We start from the raw sequence: 16,312 nt of genomic DNA, 5'->3' as shown, positions 1-16,312 counted from the left end.
GTCTGTCTTTCTAATCTTTGTATATTTAATATATATAAGATTCCACCGGAATCTTAACGGTTACAGGAAATGTAGTAGACAAAGTGGTAGAGGTGCAATGATGAGTTGGTCTGAATATGTTCAGTTCTTGTACAGCTTCATGTAGTGATCCTTCTATATATATTGAAGTTTGCTATAGTTGCTGTAGTTCTAAATGAATTTCTTTATATTTTATCATTATATGCTCTTGGGAAAATTAAACAACATCTTCCATATCCATGTCTTCGTCATCTTCTTCGTCGTCCTTTTCATCCCCTTCATTAACGTCGAGTCCTAATCTGGCCGCCCTTTCGGCATCTCTCAATCTTCTATATTCTGGCTTCAAGTTATACTTGGAAGTGTATGGACCCTTTTTAATCAAGTTGGCGATCGAGTCCAAGGACTCTTTGAGATAGGACTCAGGCTGCCTGGTTCTTTCCTTCAAGCCCTTCATGGACCAGTACTCGTATTCTTCGAATAAACGGAACAACAAATCCAACAAATCTTTCTTCGGCATTCTGATTGCTCTGCCTTCAGCATTCTTACCCTTGTTTGGATTCGATTTCAAGAACACAGACGTATTGTTACCTTTAATAGAGGGTCCAGCATTGGACTGAATAACACCTGGAATCTCGTTTAAAAACGTTACTTTTGGCCTCACTGGTCCCTGGGTGATATTCTGTCGATTCAGCAAGATCTTTTCGTATTGCAGATCATGCTTGGAAGGGATAATTTGGCAATCGTGACAGATCTTTCCCACCAACGACGTCTTCTTAGGTATTGTTTTGACAAATGGAATATACTTCCTTACTGGTTTGCCATCTTTGCCATTTTTTTGGACTCTGAAGAATTTAAACGGCTGTTTTTGCTGGAACTTTTTGTTGTTGATATTGCTCTTGTCTAATGGTTGAAGCGAAGGTTGTTCTGGCATTTGTGTTACTTCAGTCAATTCTTGCTTGAACTTTTTCAAGTTTTCCTCGCTAAACACATACGAGTTTCGTACTTGCGTGTTCAACATAGATATGTCGTATTCCTGGGGAATTCCTTTAGATTCTTCTAAATCTTTATTTATCACCAACTTCACTTGCAACTTTCCTCCATTTCCACCACTATTCTTCTTGATCTTTACCGTTCCCAACTGACTGCCATTGAGGTTTTCTGTTTTAGCCCACTTTTCGGCCAAATAACGGGGCAATTTTACCAACCAGATCTTCTGGTCACCATTGGTTAAATTCATATCCAACGTCTCATCTTCTTCCAAATAGTCTTCTGGATCTGAAAGAATCGAGTTTTCTGGGTCCTCGCCTACTTCTTCCAGATTGGGAGTCTTTCCCGCTTCTGTCTCCTTGTTTCCATTGGTTTTAGAAGGAGACTCGGTACTCTTCTTCACGGGACTAGTCTTGATAGATGAAGTGGCAGCGCTCATTCTTTTACTAAAGTCTACTGGAATCACGTGCAGCTGTGTATGCTGGTCTATTACTGAAGTATTGGCCAACGTTGGAGAACTACAAGTCTGAAGGATTCAGAAATAGAGGTCCACAGAGGCTAAAAGAGAAATATGTAAATTCTAGATTAGTGATATTTCAATTGATGGTGATACTGAATAATGTCATGTGATCAAGGTCAGCTGTGCTGGTTAGGTCTATAGTCTATTTTATACGACGATATACTGGAAAAAGACACCTTATCTTAGTGTATAGAGTGAAAAGTCTATACATAGTCTCAATTGGAGTGTTGCTGTTATGTCAAACTGATAATATAAGCAATTTGGAAATAGTTTATGTGAATATTTGTCTATCGAATATCTCACTGGCTCTGACTCCAGTTGAAACTTTTCAGGTATGTACAGTACTATAAATTTACGAATCTACAATTCTACTGTTCTTCCCACTCATACCACGAAGTGTCCTCTGATTCGGGCCACAGTATATAATTGTATAAATCCATATCAATCGCATTGATTGTTGTCAAATAGAATAAATATCATATAGATCTCATTTTCCATGCCCTTCATCTTCAGTCCTCCTCGTTATATAAGCCAGCGACATTGTGGATATTGTAACGGCAAGAAGACAGACCATTATGCATTGGAGAGCCAGAAAAAGCAGGCACAGTTGTCGGATCCCGATTCCATTATAATAGGAACTTCCATCACGGAAATGTCGTGTTCAGACTATGACGAGCTCATCAATCAGGGATTCAGAAGGTCGGGCACCTTCTTGTATAAGCCGGACATGTTGCGTACCTGTTGTAGATACTACACGATTCGTACCGATATGAGCCAATTGAAGCTCACCAAACAGCACAGAAAAGTAGTCAATCGTTTCATAAAGGCTATAAGTGAAAATAATGAAGAGCCACAACACAAAAACCAAAAAGAGTACGACCTTACTGGATTGCTACAAGCTGAACTGAAATCAAAACGCTTCTATACGCGATACGAAACGTCTGAGTTCACACCAGAGAAATTTGCTCTCTACAAAAAGTACCAGATCAGTGTGCACAATGATAAACCGGAAGAAGTCACAGAAGCGTCGTTTGACCGATTTCTCTGTGAAACTCCGTTTCCAGACGAAGAAATTGATGGTTCTTCAGAAGAATGGGATTTTCTCGATTCGTGGATCAAAAACTGGAAACCGAGTCAGAAAGTACAGTATGATCACAGTAGAAAACGTAGAATAGGCCCCACCCATGAATGCTACTATTTGGACGATAAGCTTATAGCCATTTCAGTTCTAGACTTCTTACCCACGGGAGTATCTTCTATATATTTCATCTGGGATCCCGACTATGCTCATTTGTCGTTAGGCACACTATCCGGCTTGAGAGAAATTCTCATGTGTAGAGAGTTGCTGTTGGGCTATTACTATCTAGGCTATTATATCGACGACTGCCCCAAGATGAACTACAAGCTGAAGTTTGGCGGAGAGCTTCTTGATCTAGTCAACGAAGTGTATGTCCCACTTCTGCTTGCAAAGCCCTGGATTGCCAACGACAGACTCTTTGTATTGGGAAGAGAAGAAGAACTTGAAAACGAACAAGTAGAGTACGGCTTAGACAACGACGGCCATCCTCTATCTCTAGAAAATAGCAGGTTTGCTTCCGATGAAGTTGTGAATATAGCCGAAAAAGTCTACGGCGAAGATGCTATCTTCGAGAAAGCACGAACGGCCATGCATATACTTATTACCAAACACGAAATGGCCCCACAGGACAAAAATAGTCCGTACACAATTCCGGAAGTCATGCCTGGACTCATCCCGTTGTGGAAGATCGTAGATATGTTTGAAACCGGAGTTCTAAGTGATACCTTCCCTGTGTCCATAATAATGAGTGGCCGTTTGCAAAGATTGCTGTTGGGAAAGCTCAATGATGTGGGCAGACAATTAGTCATCGACTGTGCACGGCTTTTTGGGCCCCGTAAAATTAGACAGGGTATACTAAATATATAGAGTATACAATGGAATAGGAATAGGAATGTAGAGCCAATTACATGGGCCCAATACCGAATTATCAACCACCTTCCCTATATATGCATTTTCCCCGCCAAACAATACTCCGTTCCGGGTCCGAAAAAATCGTCTTGTTTGCAATTTATAACCAGATCATTTTGGATGTTCGCTATAAATACATCCGGAGATCCCCTGGACTCTCCGCATAGTAGACCAAGCCCTTCTTGCTCGTATCTGGTCCAAAATGTGCTCAACTGGCTTCAGATAACGAACTTGAGCCACCACTAAAAAATATGACGTCAGATCAACGAGATTCTGCGAAGCTAGAAAATATGAAGCTGCAATCGACAGAAGATAACACCCACAATCTAGCCAGAACAGAGTCGCTAGACTCTGACAATGATCTAGAGAACTTGCCCAACTTTGCCCACTATAATGAAGCTGTTCCCATAGAACTTTCAGGAGTCAATGAAGACGCGGTCTCCCGTCTGTTGTCGAGGATCCAGTCGCAGCGCTCAAGCTTATCGCGCCCCGCGGCTGCGAATATTTTGCACCCAGACCTTGAAGCCAATAGTGAACTAACAAAAGAAGATGAAGGAAACACATTTTCCAAAAGAACAAAAAACATCTGTGTTGTAATTGCTTCACTTTCTGGTTTCTTATCGCCTATGTCGTCACTAGCTTTTTTGCCTGCTGTCCCAGAAATTGCAGACAGATTCAACACTACTGGAGAAGTCATCAACATCTCCAGCGCAGTGTATTGTATTTTCATGTCCATTTCACCGTGTATTTTCTCTCCTTGCTCAGACATTTATGGAAGAAGGATTACTTTCTTAGTTTGTGCTCTCTTGTTCAGCATATGTACCGTGCTTGTGGCAGTATCTCCAGATCTTCCGACATTCTTTATCTTCAGAGCGCTTACTGCCCTATTTGGTACTTCCTTTTTTAGTATAGCTGCCCACATCATTGGTGATCTCTTTATTCCCGAAGAAAGAGGTACGAATATGTCTTGGGTTATTTCGGGAGCCCAGATCGGAACTGCCTTTGGTTCCGTGCTAGGCGGTATCATTGTCAATTACACAAGTTGGAGGGTTATATTCTGGGTAATGGCAGGTCTAGGATTAGTAATGACTGTGACAGCATTTGTGTTTCTCCCAGAAACCAGCAGACAAACAAAGCACTCAATTTTACTTGCTGAAATCAGAAAAGATAGGCCGGATAAAAAGTTTGTTTTCATTCCATTCAATCCTCTTCGAATCATAGTTGCATTGAAGTACCCTAATCTATCTATAGATGGTTTCATCACTATCGCTGTTGTTTACGCCATGTATGCTCTTCTAACTCCAATTAGATACGTTGTCGATCCACGTTTCAATCTTACTACTCCAATCTACAGTGGACTTTTTTATTTGGCACCAGGTATGGGATACTTGGTAGGAAGTTTCTTTGGTGGAAAATGGGCAGACCATGTCGTCAAAAAATACATAAGAATCAGAGGAAGAAGAGTACCCGAGGATAGATTACGAACAGTTTTGATTCCCCTTGGGATAGTATATCCTTCATGTATGCTTATCTATGGATGGTCTATTGAAAAAGAGAAGGGAGGAATGCCCGTGCCCATCATATTTATGTTCATTTCAGGAATTGCCCAAACTTGTATATTCCCAGCATCCAATGCTTATTGTGTTGACTGTTTGCCAGAATTAGGAGGCGATGCTATTGGAAGTAGTTATTTCTCAAGATACTTGGCTGCTGCTGTTGCATCAGCTACATGTTTGAGAAGTGTTGATCTGATAGGTGTTGGCTGGACCTCTACTATAAGCGCCTTTGTGTTGTGGATTGGATTCGGATGTGCTTTGGTTTTGATTTACTGGGGAGAGGCCATGAGAGTGAAATCACTTGTTAAGTATGGGTTGAGAAAAGAAGAGGAACTAGTCACTTAGTAATCATTAGAGAAAATAGTTATATATTAAGAAAGTTATATTCGCATTGGAAGAAGTGTCCAATGGTGAGAGAAGACAAATATAATAATCATATTAAAGAAGAAGTTCAAAGATGAGAGAAGTGGTTAAATAAGAAAACTAGCAATAGCAGCAGAGAGAACTGAAATGCCAATTGTGAGAAAACTAGTTCCGTTTTCATAATCATATTGGTTTGACGACACGTTGGAAGAGTTCGTATGGTTCGTGTGGTTGACTGGGACTTCCGTTCCATTGGAAAAGTTGTGTGGCCATGATGAGTTGAATGAAGTATGGTTTGTGGAGGCGATAAGTTCTTTTCTTGGAAATAAATCCTCAGTATCTTGCTGCTCTGCTTCGGCTTCAAAGATTTCAGCACTAAGGGCATCTTCTTCGTCAAACAGGTATCCTTCTGCAACTTCCAGTTGAAAATCGAGATCTTCATCTAAGCTATATTCTTCGATCAAACTGTTCAACCTCAAGTTACTGGCCAACTCAATATCAGCACAAGCAAACTTTGTCATATTTGCGAAATGGAACACAAGAGACCTTCCAACGATGTAAGCCTTTGACTTCTTATTTAAAGAGAGGAATGGGTCTGTGTACTTGGTTTCAAAACAAGTGGTGTCAATCCATCCGTGCTTTCCCGACAAGTCACCCACTTGACAATAGGAATCATCCTTTTGGTTCTCACAATCAGGAGGAGCTCCATAAGGATTGAAATGAAGCCCAACAGCGTCACAGTTGCCGTCACCAGGAACTGACTTTTCATGAATGTGGTAGTAGAACGGTCCTCCACTTTCTGGTAATCCCGTCATATCGACATGAACGTTGACTTCCTTTCCATCCTTGGAACTGAACACAACATTGCCTCTGACGCCCTTATCAAAACCGAAGGGGAAGTCTGCAATTGCAACAATGTTTTTGGGATTCTTTTTGACTTTGGGAGCTTTGCCACTTTTGGCGCCTTCAACCAAGAAGGGTAAGAGAGTTGCACAGGAGATGATCAAAGGAATGTTGAGCTTCATAGCTGGCTTCAGGAGGCAGTTGAGATGAATATTTCTCTTTCAGAAAGCTGGAAATGGGGAATCAAAATTTAGAACTTGGCTGAAGAAGGAGAAAACAATATCAAGGATAGAAATAGAATATATAAACACAAATAGATGCAAAAGGACTAACCGCCAGTTGCAGCCAAATGAGTGTTGCAAAATCATGTGATCGTGCACGTGATACAATTTTCCTATTATTAGAGAACTGGATAAAACCATGAAATTCGCTACGTCGTGAATATTGACCTTGAAGAGCTCAGGGGGATCGTTCTGCAGATCATAAGGGGACAACGGAGCTCGTATACATTCGTTGGCGCAACTCTATAGCCGATTGTGAGTTTCTCCTATTGGAACGAGAAAGCGCATCATTTTTTTAGCGTGGTATGACTGAGTCGCATGCAAAGGCTCAAATAGGCAGGTTGCGGTCATCTTGCTTTCGCCGGCAGAATTATGGAATATTCGAGTGAGTCAGGCGAGCTAGTCATGGAAGTTGTATCTGTTTCTGGAGAGACAAGTATGGGAATAATCGCTGCAGTTACATGTGGAACTTTCATTGCAGAAGTAAGTAAAGGTGGCGGTGTAGACCTAGAAATGAATGGTAATTGAGAATGGAGATTGAGGGAATTTGCAATTGATGCGACTGAGCGATTGAAGTGAGTGCTTTTCTTAATGTTTCGATTGTAAATTCTGGAAGATTCTGCTACGAATAGAATGTTGAATAGAATCATACAAATAGGTCAGAAGAATATGAATATGTCGATAAAATGGGTTCAACAGGATCTGAATAACACAATAGAGATCCACCCTTCAATGGGAATAATGCTCACTCTAATTTAAGCTCTTAAGAAGTTGCAGCCATTTGCCTGCGATTGAACGCAACGGGAACTACAATTGACTCATGCCAATTGACTCATGCTAATTCACACATCCCCTAACTGAAATTCACTCACGGTAACTACAGCAGTAACAGAACCACATCCAGGTTCGACGTTCTTCCATCTCACACGATCTCCCCACAAGTCTGCACAGTGTATTTGTTCATTATAGTGAAAGTCACTCTTTTTGACCAGGGCCATGTACGCAGGTCTCCCAGCCTCGTAAGACTCCATCATTCATTAATTTGTTGGATTATGGGGTAATGGAAATTTCATGTCTCGCTGGACTTGGCTCCGTATAAAACGGGACAGACATCCTCCCTGAATTGTGACATTTTGGTTTCTTTTCATCATCACATATTTCACAATATAACAATTACTACTATCAATTAGTACTCTCAATACAGTTAGTTAACACACAACCCAATATGACAAGAACCAACAAATGGACTGTTCATGAAAAGAAAGTAGAACCAAAGTGGTTCACCCACCATGGCCCTGTCGACTCCGATCCCACAAAGGTAAAGAAGGAAGGCGCTGGTAAAAACAATTGGGGCCAGCCTGGCGATGAGTTGCAAAAAGAAGACTTCAATTTCTTCAACAAGTCGCAGAGAAGAAACTCCAATCACTCAGAAAACGAGGAAAAGATGAAGGCCTTGGACGACATGCTCGACAGCAAATTGCTTAAAGACTGATAGATGCTTGTATTTACTTATTCACATTATTACGAAGTTACGTTAACGTTTATGTCATAGTTTCGTGCCATTGAATGGCTGCGATCTCATCAAATCTAAATAAATATATTATCATTATATCACAGGTAAAGGTAGATGTGTAGAATTTAAAATGCGGGAGAACTGAAATATCTTGAGAGAGATCTAGCTGAACAATTCGATATACTTTGATTTTTCACTTTTCCATCGAAAATATAAGTTTCATTGCTTTTTGCTGAGGTGTATTTTTTGAATGTTCACATTCAATGAAATTTCGATTAACTTCTGAAGGCTTAATTCCATTCACTTCTGCGATCTCTCCTTTTCTTCTTTCTGCAACTTCAACTCCACTTCCGACTTCCAGCCCTTTCTTCTCTGTCTGTCTTCGTATGCCTGCTTGTTATCCAACACTCTCTTGACTATGAACTCGGTGTTCATGTCGTCGTACTTGTGGGGCCCAATTTCTACAAACAAATCTTCTGTGTTTTCAATGTCCTCGTATGGATCAATGTCAGCAATTGGAGTTGGACCATGAAAGACCTTCTCCACTTTGCCGGGAAAGATGGACAAGAATTGCGTCGTTGGGCTGAAGGGAGCACCCAAAATAATCCCCTCTACATAACGGCATTGCAATACGCACAATGAACGCTCCAATATATTCATGATGGGGTAGTTCAACCCCTTGTGCTTATTGATTGTGGCATCGTCGTGGATTCCTAAGACTACAGCGGCACCTGCCTTTTCGGCACTCTGCTTGACTAACTTCAAGACTTCGATGTGGCCCGGATGAAACAAATCAAAGCCTCCATCTACGTAGAAGATCTTGGAGTATTTTTTGGCGATGATTTCAGACGGAGCCACCAACTGTACCAAGTCAGTGTTGTCTGATTTGTAGACATACACACCAGAACCCTGTTTCAAGCCAGTCGAGTCAGTGGCATATTTGGCGAATTTGTCAATATTCTCCTTTTCTAACAACACATGGTCGTTGTCCACGATGCTCTTGTAGTGGTGACTCTTGTTCATAAGCAACATTCTGCCTACTAAGTCTGTGGTGGAGATGTTGGGAGTTCTTTTGACTACAACAAAGCGTCCTAAGTCCTTAACTACTTGATAGCAATCTTCGCCGTTAGCATCGGTGGTGATATCGTCTCCATGAACGACGTATTTGCAGTTGTACTGGTCCATTACTTTGGGCTCAGTGACATAAGGTGCATTGGCAACAGCTTCAGTAGACCATTTGCAGGCCTCTACAGCAGTCAATCTCTCATCCAACTTCATGACAACAGGTCCCTTGTTATGCAAAATCTCTTCATCGGAATGTACCCCGACATAAAGTGCTTTTCCAAGTTGCCTGGCTTGGAGCATGGCACCGGCATGTCCTGAAATTGTTAGTAACTGAGTTCAAAATGAAACGTTTCAGAAGTGTGAAAATTATGAAATTTGCAAAACAATTGATGATCAATTGCTTTCTTGTGGAACATACCATGATGGGTAAAGTCAAAACACCCGTCTATCCAGATGTTTTCGTTTTCAATACCAGCTGGTCTTTCGTACATTTTGTATTGTAGAGTCTATAGATTAGAAAAGGTGGTGTTATTAAATATAATAAATTATTTGTTGATTCTGCATTTGGGTGCAAAGAAAAAAGAACGTGAAGCATAAGAAAAATGAGTGAGATAGGAGAACGTTTAGATAGGTGAACTTCAAAGCAGAGGGGTGAACAGTCTGATCCCGATCAAAAGAATAGTAAGACTGGCAAGAATGGATAGCAAACTTATAACGTGTTTGCCCAAGTAATTCCATACGAATATCAAGTTACGTTTTCTAACAATCTTTCGCAGCCTCGCTACACGTCGGTACATTCAGCCGTTCTCACTAATTAGTCCCGATAATTCCCGCATACCAATCACCATTTCTCGCTATTTTGTCGCCAATTCTCGTTATTTCGCGTTCGCGGTTTCACACAAACCCAGACAGCTGTTGGTCACCCACCACTATGGTATTAGTCGTTCTGGATTTGGGCTGTCTGCTGAAAGTAGGGGCCTTTCGCGTTTGATACACTGGCAGTGTATACGACCGTTGTTCCAGCGGATGAGTGCTTGGTGGTGGGCCTCTTTGCTGTTGAGAGCTCATTTCCCGTGGTGGGGCGGATCTGCCAAATTCCGGTGTGTTCGGAAGATCGCGCGCCGCACCGACGTAAGTTGCCGTCTTATTCTGCGCCCTCTCTTGAGCCAAAAACTCCAAGTACTGGTAAAGAAGCCCGGCATTTCGTGTCGAACAGCCATGAAGCCAACCAAAGAACGAGCCGATTACTGGTGGAAAAGTTATGATCAAGCTCAATACAATGTTACCGTGCAACTTGGCCTGTAGCTTCGAGGGGAGATGCACTTTTCTCTCTGCCTCCGCTATGAGGTTCAGATGCACTGCGTACATCACTAGTGGGCCTAGTACGGGAAAAAGTAGTACCACTAATGGAGCGAGCCCAAGGCCACAATCCATGCCAACTCCACAAGATCCTAGAAAACACTTGTCGTGGACCCAAGCTTTGCGCTGAATGTTTCGCCAGATCTTCTGCTCCTCCTTGGTACTGATATCATTAGGCAAACGACGTCTATTTCCTTCTTTGTCTTCGTACGGATCAAGTGAGTTCCAATGTTCCTCAGCATATTCGTTGTAGTAGTCCATCGCAGCATTGTAGCTGAAACTCTGGAGTTGTTGCTGGAGAAATGACATTCTGTTTATACAGACAAAAAATAGATGTGAGATACAATTGAAGACCAGAAGTGAAAGGATGAAGAAGTGGATTAGAAATAGTTGACTGTGAGTAGAAACTCTGTGAAAATTGTATAAGCCTCCGCAAATCGCGGTCTCTTTATTTTGCATCTTACTGTCTGTAGGAATTAGCGAGAGTTTATATAAGAAATAGACAATGGATCTGATGCCTAACGACTTGGTGACATCACCTAGTACAGATTAGACTTATATGATCGTGATTTCAGTTCTTGCAATACGTAAACCTGTGACACAGCAATAGTGAGATGCTTTGCAATTTCACTGTGTATACTCTAATATACATAAGTTAAGATACTCCCTTTCAATCCATTCTATAATACATAATCTATAGTACAAAATGCTACAATACACTAGATAACACAATCGTATCATACCGTTGACTCCAAAGGCTATATCAAGATCGTAGCGATTCCTTGCTCTGTCATCGGTTCCGTTTCGATCATGTTTCATTGACCTCTATTGTAACTTCTCTTTCATCTATTCTAACATCTTCTTCAATGCAGACTCCAGAACTGGAACAACGATCCCGTTAGTCTCCTTGTCGCAGATAAAACACTTCAGCTTCTTCTTCTTGTACCGATCCATGAAACACTTCTTACAATACAAATGGCCACACTGTGTCTTGATCGGCGACTTGTAGTCATCCTTACATAACACACATTTGAAAGGTAGTGTCTCTTCTGCTGGTTTGTTTCCATCGTCCACAGTTTCCCATTCCTTGTCAATAGGTTTGGTTCTCGTCAGCTCATTACGGATATGCAAAAACTTACAAGTGTCTCCATATCCACAGTAACCTGTCTGGAGAAAGTCTTTGCATACGTCTGGCTGGAAATCTGTGATGGTTGTGATTTTTATATTCTTCGGTACCGGCTTTATGTAGCCAACTGTTTTCAGTTTTGCGGTATCAGATGCAGATTCATCTGTATTGTTTTCCGAAATATTATACTCATTGTCATCTCTTATGTGTGTGACTTCCTTGTTGGGTTTGCGGCTTGTAGCTCCAGTGAAAGTCTTCCTCTTCTTGAAGTCGTTGGGAATTCTGGAAGTGTTTGATTTTTCAGACACTTTTGGAGCAGACTCTGAGTCCGACTCGGAGTCCAGAGCGATTTTTCGTTTAGAGACTGCTGCCGAGCTCGCAGAAGGCTTTATCGTTCTCTTCTTGAACATTGGAGCTGATAAAAAGATGACAAACCAGAAATTTGATTTTGCAATTGTATAAATATTGGTGCAGGACCTTGGTTTGTCATACAGTCTCTCTATATTGAAGGTAGTTGATAGAGAAAATGGAAATAGCAGAATGGTAGCGTTGACACACCAATTTTGATTCTTCTTATAGAAATGATGTCTATCTTCTTGGAGTTCCAGTTAGTAAAAGATAACACAGCATGATGAAATCATATTTTTTGCCTTTTTATGTCTTGGGTGCAAAATTGGTACATATTTCGCAACTATAATAGTAAAAATTTGAAATAAACTACCAACTGATACCGTCAACTTTACCACCAAAATCTAACTTTGCAACACTAACTAAGAGACTACAAAACTATTGTATCTCTTCCAGAAATACCAAAACCATTAATACATACTTCCCTACAGTCATCTAACACCCCCAACCTCTACCTCGATTATTGTCTTCGCGTGCATACTTGACAGCTAATCACGTGATCAAATCCTGAACATCCCAACCAGATGTATTTTGATTCTCTATGAATCTTTTAACTGAATTTGCCCGTATCTTTGCGTACTTCTTTTTCTGTGTATTCCTGCTCGGATTTGTATACATAGACATGATTCCACGATTGCAATTTAGTTTGCGACGTTCAGGAACATTGGGTAGAGCTACGGCTCTAAGGATGTTTGCCTCACATGAACCCAGTGAAAAATCCGTCAGTTCTTTCTTCCAACTCTTCCCCAAGAATTTTCCCAGTGGGGGCCCACCGCAAGATTCGCTTATAGTGAACCCCAAGCTGCTACGTAGAGAATACCGAACACTTCAGAGCGAAAATCATCCAGACATCCTGTTTGGTTCTACAGTATTGAATGCCGTTAAGAGCGAAGCTAGCAGTGAAGGTGAGGATAGCGAGACTTCCTTTTCTTCTGTGATTAACAGAGCCTATTCCACATTGAGAAATCCATATCTGAAAATTGCTCATTTTATTCAATTGACTCACCCACAGAAAATTGACATAACGCAGGACGATGTTTCCAAGGAAATCATAGCGAACTTCCAGAAAAGCTCACCGGATTCAGCCATGGAATACAAGGATATGCTCATGACCGTTCTCGAGGCTCATGAAGCTCTCGAGTTAGCAGCTCTGGAGTCGGAATTGGATGATTTGGCCATAGAGAACGATGCCAGAATCAAGGAATCCGAAGAATTCCTTGATTCTTTGATCCAACAGCATTCGCCCATCCAGAATTGGGATCCAATTATCATGGAAGCCATCCGGTTGAAGTACTGGGTGAATATCCATAATGGCATCAAGGACTGGGAGCCGGGAAAGCCTGTGCATTTGACCCATTAGTATATGAACGATATGAGTAACGACAGTAATATACATATTATATGATAGTAGTATAACAAAATATGAATGTAGCGTTATATGATATGATTGGAAGTCATGATATTATCTGATATTTGTGGTATGTGACAATCTTCTACACTATCCGTATATGCCCCATATATTTATCTATATATTACACTCTTTGAGGCTACTCGCTGGCCATGGTCTTGTCGTCATCGTCCAAGTCCTCTCCATTGTCGTCCATGTCACTCTCATCTCCAGTCGAGACTTCATCAAGAGGTATGCTGTATTCGCAGTTGTTGTATTCGTCCTTTTCCTCTGATGACTTGGGATGCATTTTCAACCACTTCATTCTGGGTCCCGATGCACTCAACTCGTTGATCTTGAAGCCAAACAATTTCAAGCCAAAGTCGTTCTGGTTGAATTTGTTGATTCTAATTCTACACTGATTTTCGATCTCCGGGAACATCTTGACAAGCAATCCCGGGAATGTGGTACCGAAAAAAGCTCCATCTATGTTCAAGTATCTTGAACTTGAAGGAATGTAAATATCGTTACAGCAAGGACAGTACAACCTTACAGTTTCTTGGCCGGCCATATCCGTTGAGCCGACGGGGATCAAATGCATACCGTCGCAGAAATAGCGAGGACAAGAGCCAAATTCGTTACGTTCGAATTTGGAAGCCATGGCAGTCAAACCTGGCTTCGATATGATGTAACGAGCATGGATCAATCCGTACAAGAGTTCAGCCGAACGGGCAAGTAGGGCCTTGTTAGGCAACTCCGTCTTGGCTTTATTATTACTTGTATTGCTTGTGCCCGTGTTGTTACCGGGATTATTATTGGTAGCAGTAGAAGTACTGTTGTTGGTATTGTTATTACTGTTGTTATTACTGTTATTATTACTGTGACTTCCGTTGAGAATGGCTTTTTCGTCCGGGTGGTCTTCGGCTGTTTCCACCTGGTAATCCAAAATCGTATACAATGCTTCTCTATAGTAAGGAACTTGCAGTGACAAGCCGGTCAAGTTAAAGTCGTCTTCGATGAACTCTTGAGCTACAGGCACAAAGTAGTCGTGGCCAAACAATTCACAGAACTGCTGGATCCAGGGTATGTAGTCGTCTTCAGGATCCGAAGGCATTATGAGGGAATAGAAGGATTAAAGACTTGCGTAATTCGAGAAAAGTCGGGAAATTTGACGAATGGTGTATTGATGAAATCGTGAATTCAATTTACTTTTAATTTAGATAAATAAATTGATAGATTGTGCAATGAGGTTCAGAATTCGTGGAGATGTTATGTCACGGAGAAATTTGCAGCAGTAGGTAGTAGCGATGGTAAGCGGCAGTGGCAGCAGCGTTAGGGCTGGATTCTGAGTGTGAATGAACAAGAGGTTGTTACAGAATAGAGAGATGTGTATTGTAAGGAAAAATTTGTGATTTTCCAGTCTCAGGAGTGTGGATAGGCAAGATCAAATACTGAGGAAAGATAAAGAGTGAGCGTGAGAGTGTGAGAGTGAGAGTGAGAATGAAGAGACGAGATAGTAAGAAGGGAAATATATGGAACCAGCATGTCCCGCTATTTCTAATTAGTGACAAGTTCCACAATATTTTACAGAACAAAAACCTTTGTTTTCAACTTCACTTTAGAGCACGACGCTACAAGCGCTAATGAGGATTGTTCTGTGAAAATTATCGAGAACAGATTTAGCGACAGTACCAAAACTTCTCACTATTTTCTTTCTACAGTACCGAGACTCGCTGTAAATTGCGCCAGTGGTCATCTTTCAGCGAGAAATACTAATTTTGCAACTCTCGTCCAACATTTCTTTAGCAAGACATCTTCTCCACAAGTCAGACTAGTGACATACCCTATAGACATATATTGGATCCAGCCTATTCTATTATACCGTTTGGAACATATACACCTGTTTAACAATCTGAGTCAATTGAATTTGAACCAGTATCCTGACAGCTATACTTGATTGTGCTCCATCAGATTTCCACCCGTCATTGTCTTTCAGGAAGTGACTTTAACGTATCGAAATTCATTTGTCTATCAAGCATCTTGGATATCCAGTCAATCTCAACTAAGCAAATCTCACTTTGACTTTTGTACTGTAATCTCATCATTAACAAATTTTCAATGGGTATTCTCGCTGCTCTTGATCTTCATCCATACACCCTTGTGGTGTCGCTGTTCACAGTGCTTTTGATCCAGCAGTTGGTCGGTTTCATAGGCAAGTCAACCATCCAGGAGTTTGCCTGGTTGTTCTATCTTCGTGTTGGAGGGAAATTGGGACTCCTGAATTCGTTTGTAGCCCACACCAAGAAACAGGAAGAGCTCCACAAGCTCAACAGAGAAAAGAGATCAATTAGTGCACAGGATGAATACGCCAAATGGACCAAGTTGAACCGTCAAGCCGAGAAACTAACTGCCGAAGTCAAGTCCTTGTCTGATGACATTGCCAAAGATAAAAGTAAGATCAATTCTTTGGTAGGTGTAGTTCTCTTATTCCTAACTACTCTACCATTGTGGGTATTCCGTCTTTGGTTTAGAAAATCGGTATTATTCTATCTCCCTACTGGTGTATTCCCATACTACGTAGAAAGAGTTCTTGCCATACCCTTCTTTGCCTCGGGATCTGTTGGGTTGACGGTGTGGATGTTTGCTGTGAATAACGTCATTTCTTCAGTATTGTTCTTACTTACTTTTCCTTTCAAACCTAGTGTACCTATTCCAATCAGGCAGACAAAGGTAGAAGAAGTGGTACCGGAATCCGCTGAAAGCAAGGAATCCAGCCCTGAAGTCATCGATATCGCTGATGCAAACTAGTGATGTAACTAAAAAAGAAAAAGACTACAGTTTATAGTAATTAATAGAATGATTTACTTTTCATTACATGGTCTTTTCTCATCCCTGTAAA

At 41.2% G+C, this 16,312-nt stretch overlaps 11 protein-coding genes across 11 annotated transcripts; 5 read left to right on the top strand and 6 right to left on the bottom strand. All coding sequences in view use genetic code 12, as the record gives it.

Annotated features, from left to right (window-relative positions):
- Positions 1–146: 146 nt before the first annotated feature.
- On the bottom strand, positions 147–1,444 carry PICST_81830 (RNA polymerase II transcription initiation factor TFIIF middle subunit; the record flags this gene model as incomplete). The annotated part of the gene is made up of 1 exon (XM_001382229.1): positions 147–1,444. One exon carries the CDS (start codon positions 1,442–1,444, stop codon positions 236–238), a length of 1,209 nt encoding a protein of 402 aa, XP_001382266.2. The 3' UTR covers positions 147–235.
- A 577-nt stretch (positions 1,445–2,021) lies between these two features.
- On the top strand, positions 2,022–3,488 carry ATE1 (arginyl-tRNA-protein transferase; the record flags this gene model as incomplete). The annotated part of the gene is given in 2 exon segments (XM_001382759.1): positions 2,022–2,671; positions 2,687–3,488. 2 exon segments carry the CDS (start codon positions 2,022–2,024, stop codon positions 3,468–3,470), a joined length of 1,434 nt encoding a protein of 477 aa, XP_001382796.2.
- Positions 3,489–3,763: 275 nt separating this feature from the next.
- Positions 3,764–5,413, top strand: AQR3 (A(acid, azole) Q(quinidine) Resistance; the record flags this gene model as incomplete). Its single annotated transcript, XM_001382758.1, has 1 exon — positions 3,764–5,413. The coding sequence occupies one exon, from the start codon at positions 3,764–3,766 to the stop codon at positions 5,411–5,413; it is 1,650 nt and encodes a 549-aa protein (XP_001382795.2).
- Positions 5,414–5,730: 317 nt separating this feature from the next.
- Positions 5,731–6,456, bottom strand: SOD2.1 (Cu/Zn superoxide dismutase; the record flags this gene model as incomplete). The annotated part of the gene is made up of 1 exon (XM_001382228.1): positions 5,731–6,456. A coding segment is annotated over one exon (726 nt), but the record flags the coding sequence as incomplete, so codon positions are not given.
- A 1,324-nt stretch (positions 6,457–7,780) lies between these two features.
- STF2 (ATPase stabilizing factor 15 kDa protein) lies at positions 7,781–8,002 on the top strand (the record flags this gene model as incomplete). Its single annotated transcript, XM_001382757.1, has 1 exon — positions 7,781–8,002. A coding segment is annotated over one exon (222 nt), but the record flags the coding sequence as incomplete, so codon positions are not given.
- Positions 8,003–8,137: 135 nt separating this feature from the next.
- On the bottom strand, positions 8,138–9,597 carry MUQ1 (choline phosphate cytidylyltransferase). The gene is made up of 2 exons (XM_001382227.1): positions 9,552–9,597; positions 8,138–9,447 (listed from the first exon to the last, which is right to left on the bottom strand). Exon 2 carries the CDS (start codon positions 9,431–9,433, stop codon positions 8,369–8,371), a length of 1,065 nt encoding a protein of 354 aa, XP_001382264.1. The 5' UTR covers positions 9,434–9,447; positions 9,552–9,597; the 3' UTR covers positions 8,138–8,368.
- A 430-nt stretch (positions 9,598–10,027) lies between these two features.
- On the bottom strand, positions 10,028–10,753 carry PICST_34790 (hypothetical protein; the record flags this gene model as incomplete). The annotated part of the gene is made up of 2 exons (XM_001382226.1): positions 10,028–10,179; positions 10,261–10,753. The coding sequence occupies 2 exons, from the start codon at positions 10,751–10,753 to the stop codon at positions 10,028–10,030; spliced, it is 645 nt and encodes a 214-aa protein (XP_001382263.2).
- A 585-nt stretch (positions 10,754–11,338) lies between these two features.
- CWC24 (GNAT family acetyltransferase with 2 zinc fingers) lies at positions 11,339–12,028 on the bottom strand (the record flags this gene model as incomplete). Its single annotated transcript, XM_001382225.1, has 2 exons — positions 11,339–11,900; positions 11,925–12,028. The coding sequence occupies 2 exons, from the start codon at positions 12,026–12,028 to the stop codon at positions 11,339–11,341; spliced, it is 666 nt and encodes a 221-aa protein (XP_001382262.2).
- Positions 12,029–12,714: 686 nt separating this feature from the next.
- Positions 12,715–13,386, top strand: JAC1 (molecular chaperone; the record flags this gene model as incomplete). The annotated part of the gene is made up of 1 exon (XM_001382756.1): positions 12,715–13,386. One exon carries the CDS (start codon positions 12,715–12,717, stop codon positions 13,384–13,386), a length of 672 nt encoding a protein of 223 aa, XP_001382793.2.
- Positions 13,387–13,573: 187 nt separating this feature from the next.
- CKB1 (casein kinase II, regulatory (beta) subunit) lies at positions 13,574–14,702 on the bottom strand (the record flags this gene model as incomplete). Its single annotated transcript, XM_001382224.1, has 2 exons — positions 14,281–14,702; positions 13,574–14,178 (listed from the first exon to the last, which is right to left on the bottom strand). Exons 1-2 carry the CDS (start codon positions 14,525–14,527, stop codon positions 13,574–13,576), a joined length of 852 nt encoding a protein of 283 aa, XP_001382261.2. The 5' UTR covers positions 14,528–14,702.
- An 829-nt stretch (positions 14,703–15,531) lies between these two features.
- SWF3 (coiled-coil membrane protein) lies at positions 15,532–16,221 on the top strand (the record flags this gene model as incomplete). The annotated part of the gene is made up of 1 exon (XM_001382755.1): positions 15,532–16,221. One exon carries the CDS (start codon positions 15,532–15,534, stop codon positions 16,219–16,221), a length of 690 nt encoding a protein of 229 aa, XP_001382792.2.
- Positions 16,222–16,312: the final 91 nt, after the last annotated feature.

This window comes from Scheffersomyces stipitis, chromosome 2, assembly GCF_000209165.1.
Source record: "Scheffersomyces stipitis CBS 6054 chromosome 2, complete sequence".
NCBI classification, from domain to species: domain Eukaryota; kingdom Fungi; phylum Ascomycota; class Pichiomycetes; order Serinales; family Debaryomycetaceae; genus Scheffersomyces; species Scheffersomyces stipitis.
Note: the sequence above shows the minus strand (reverse complement) of the source record. Positions and strands in the feature narration are given on the sequence as shown.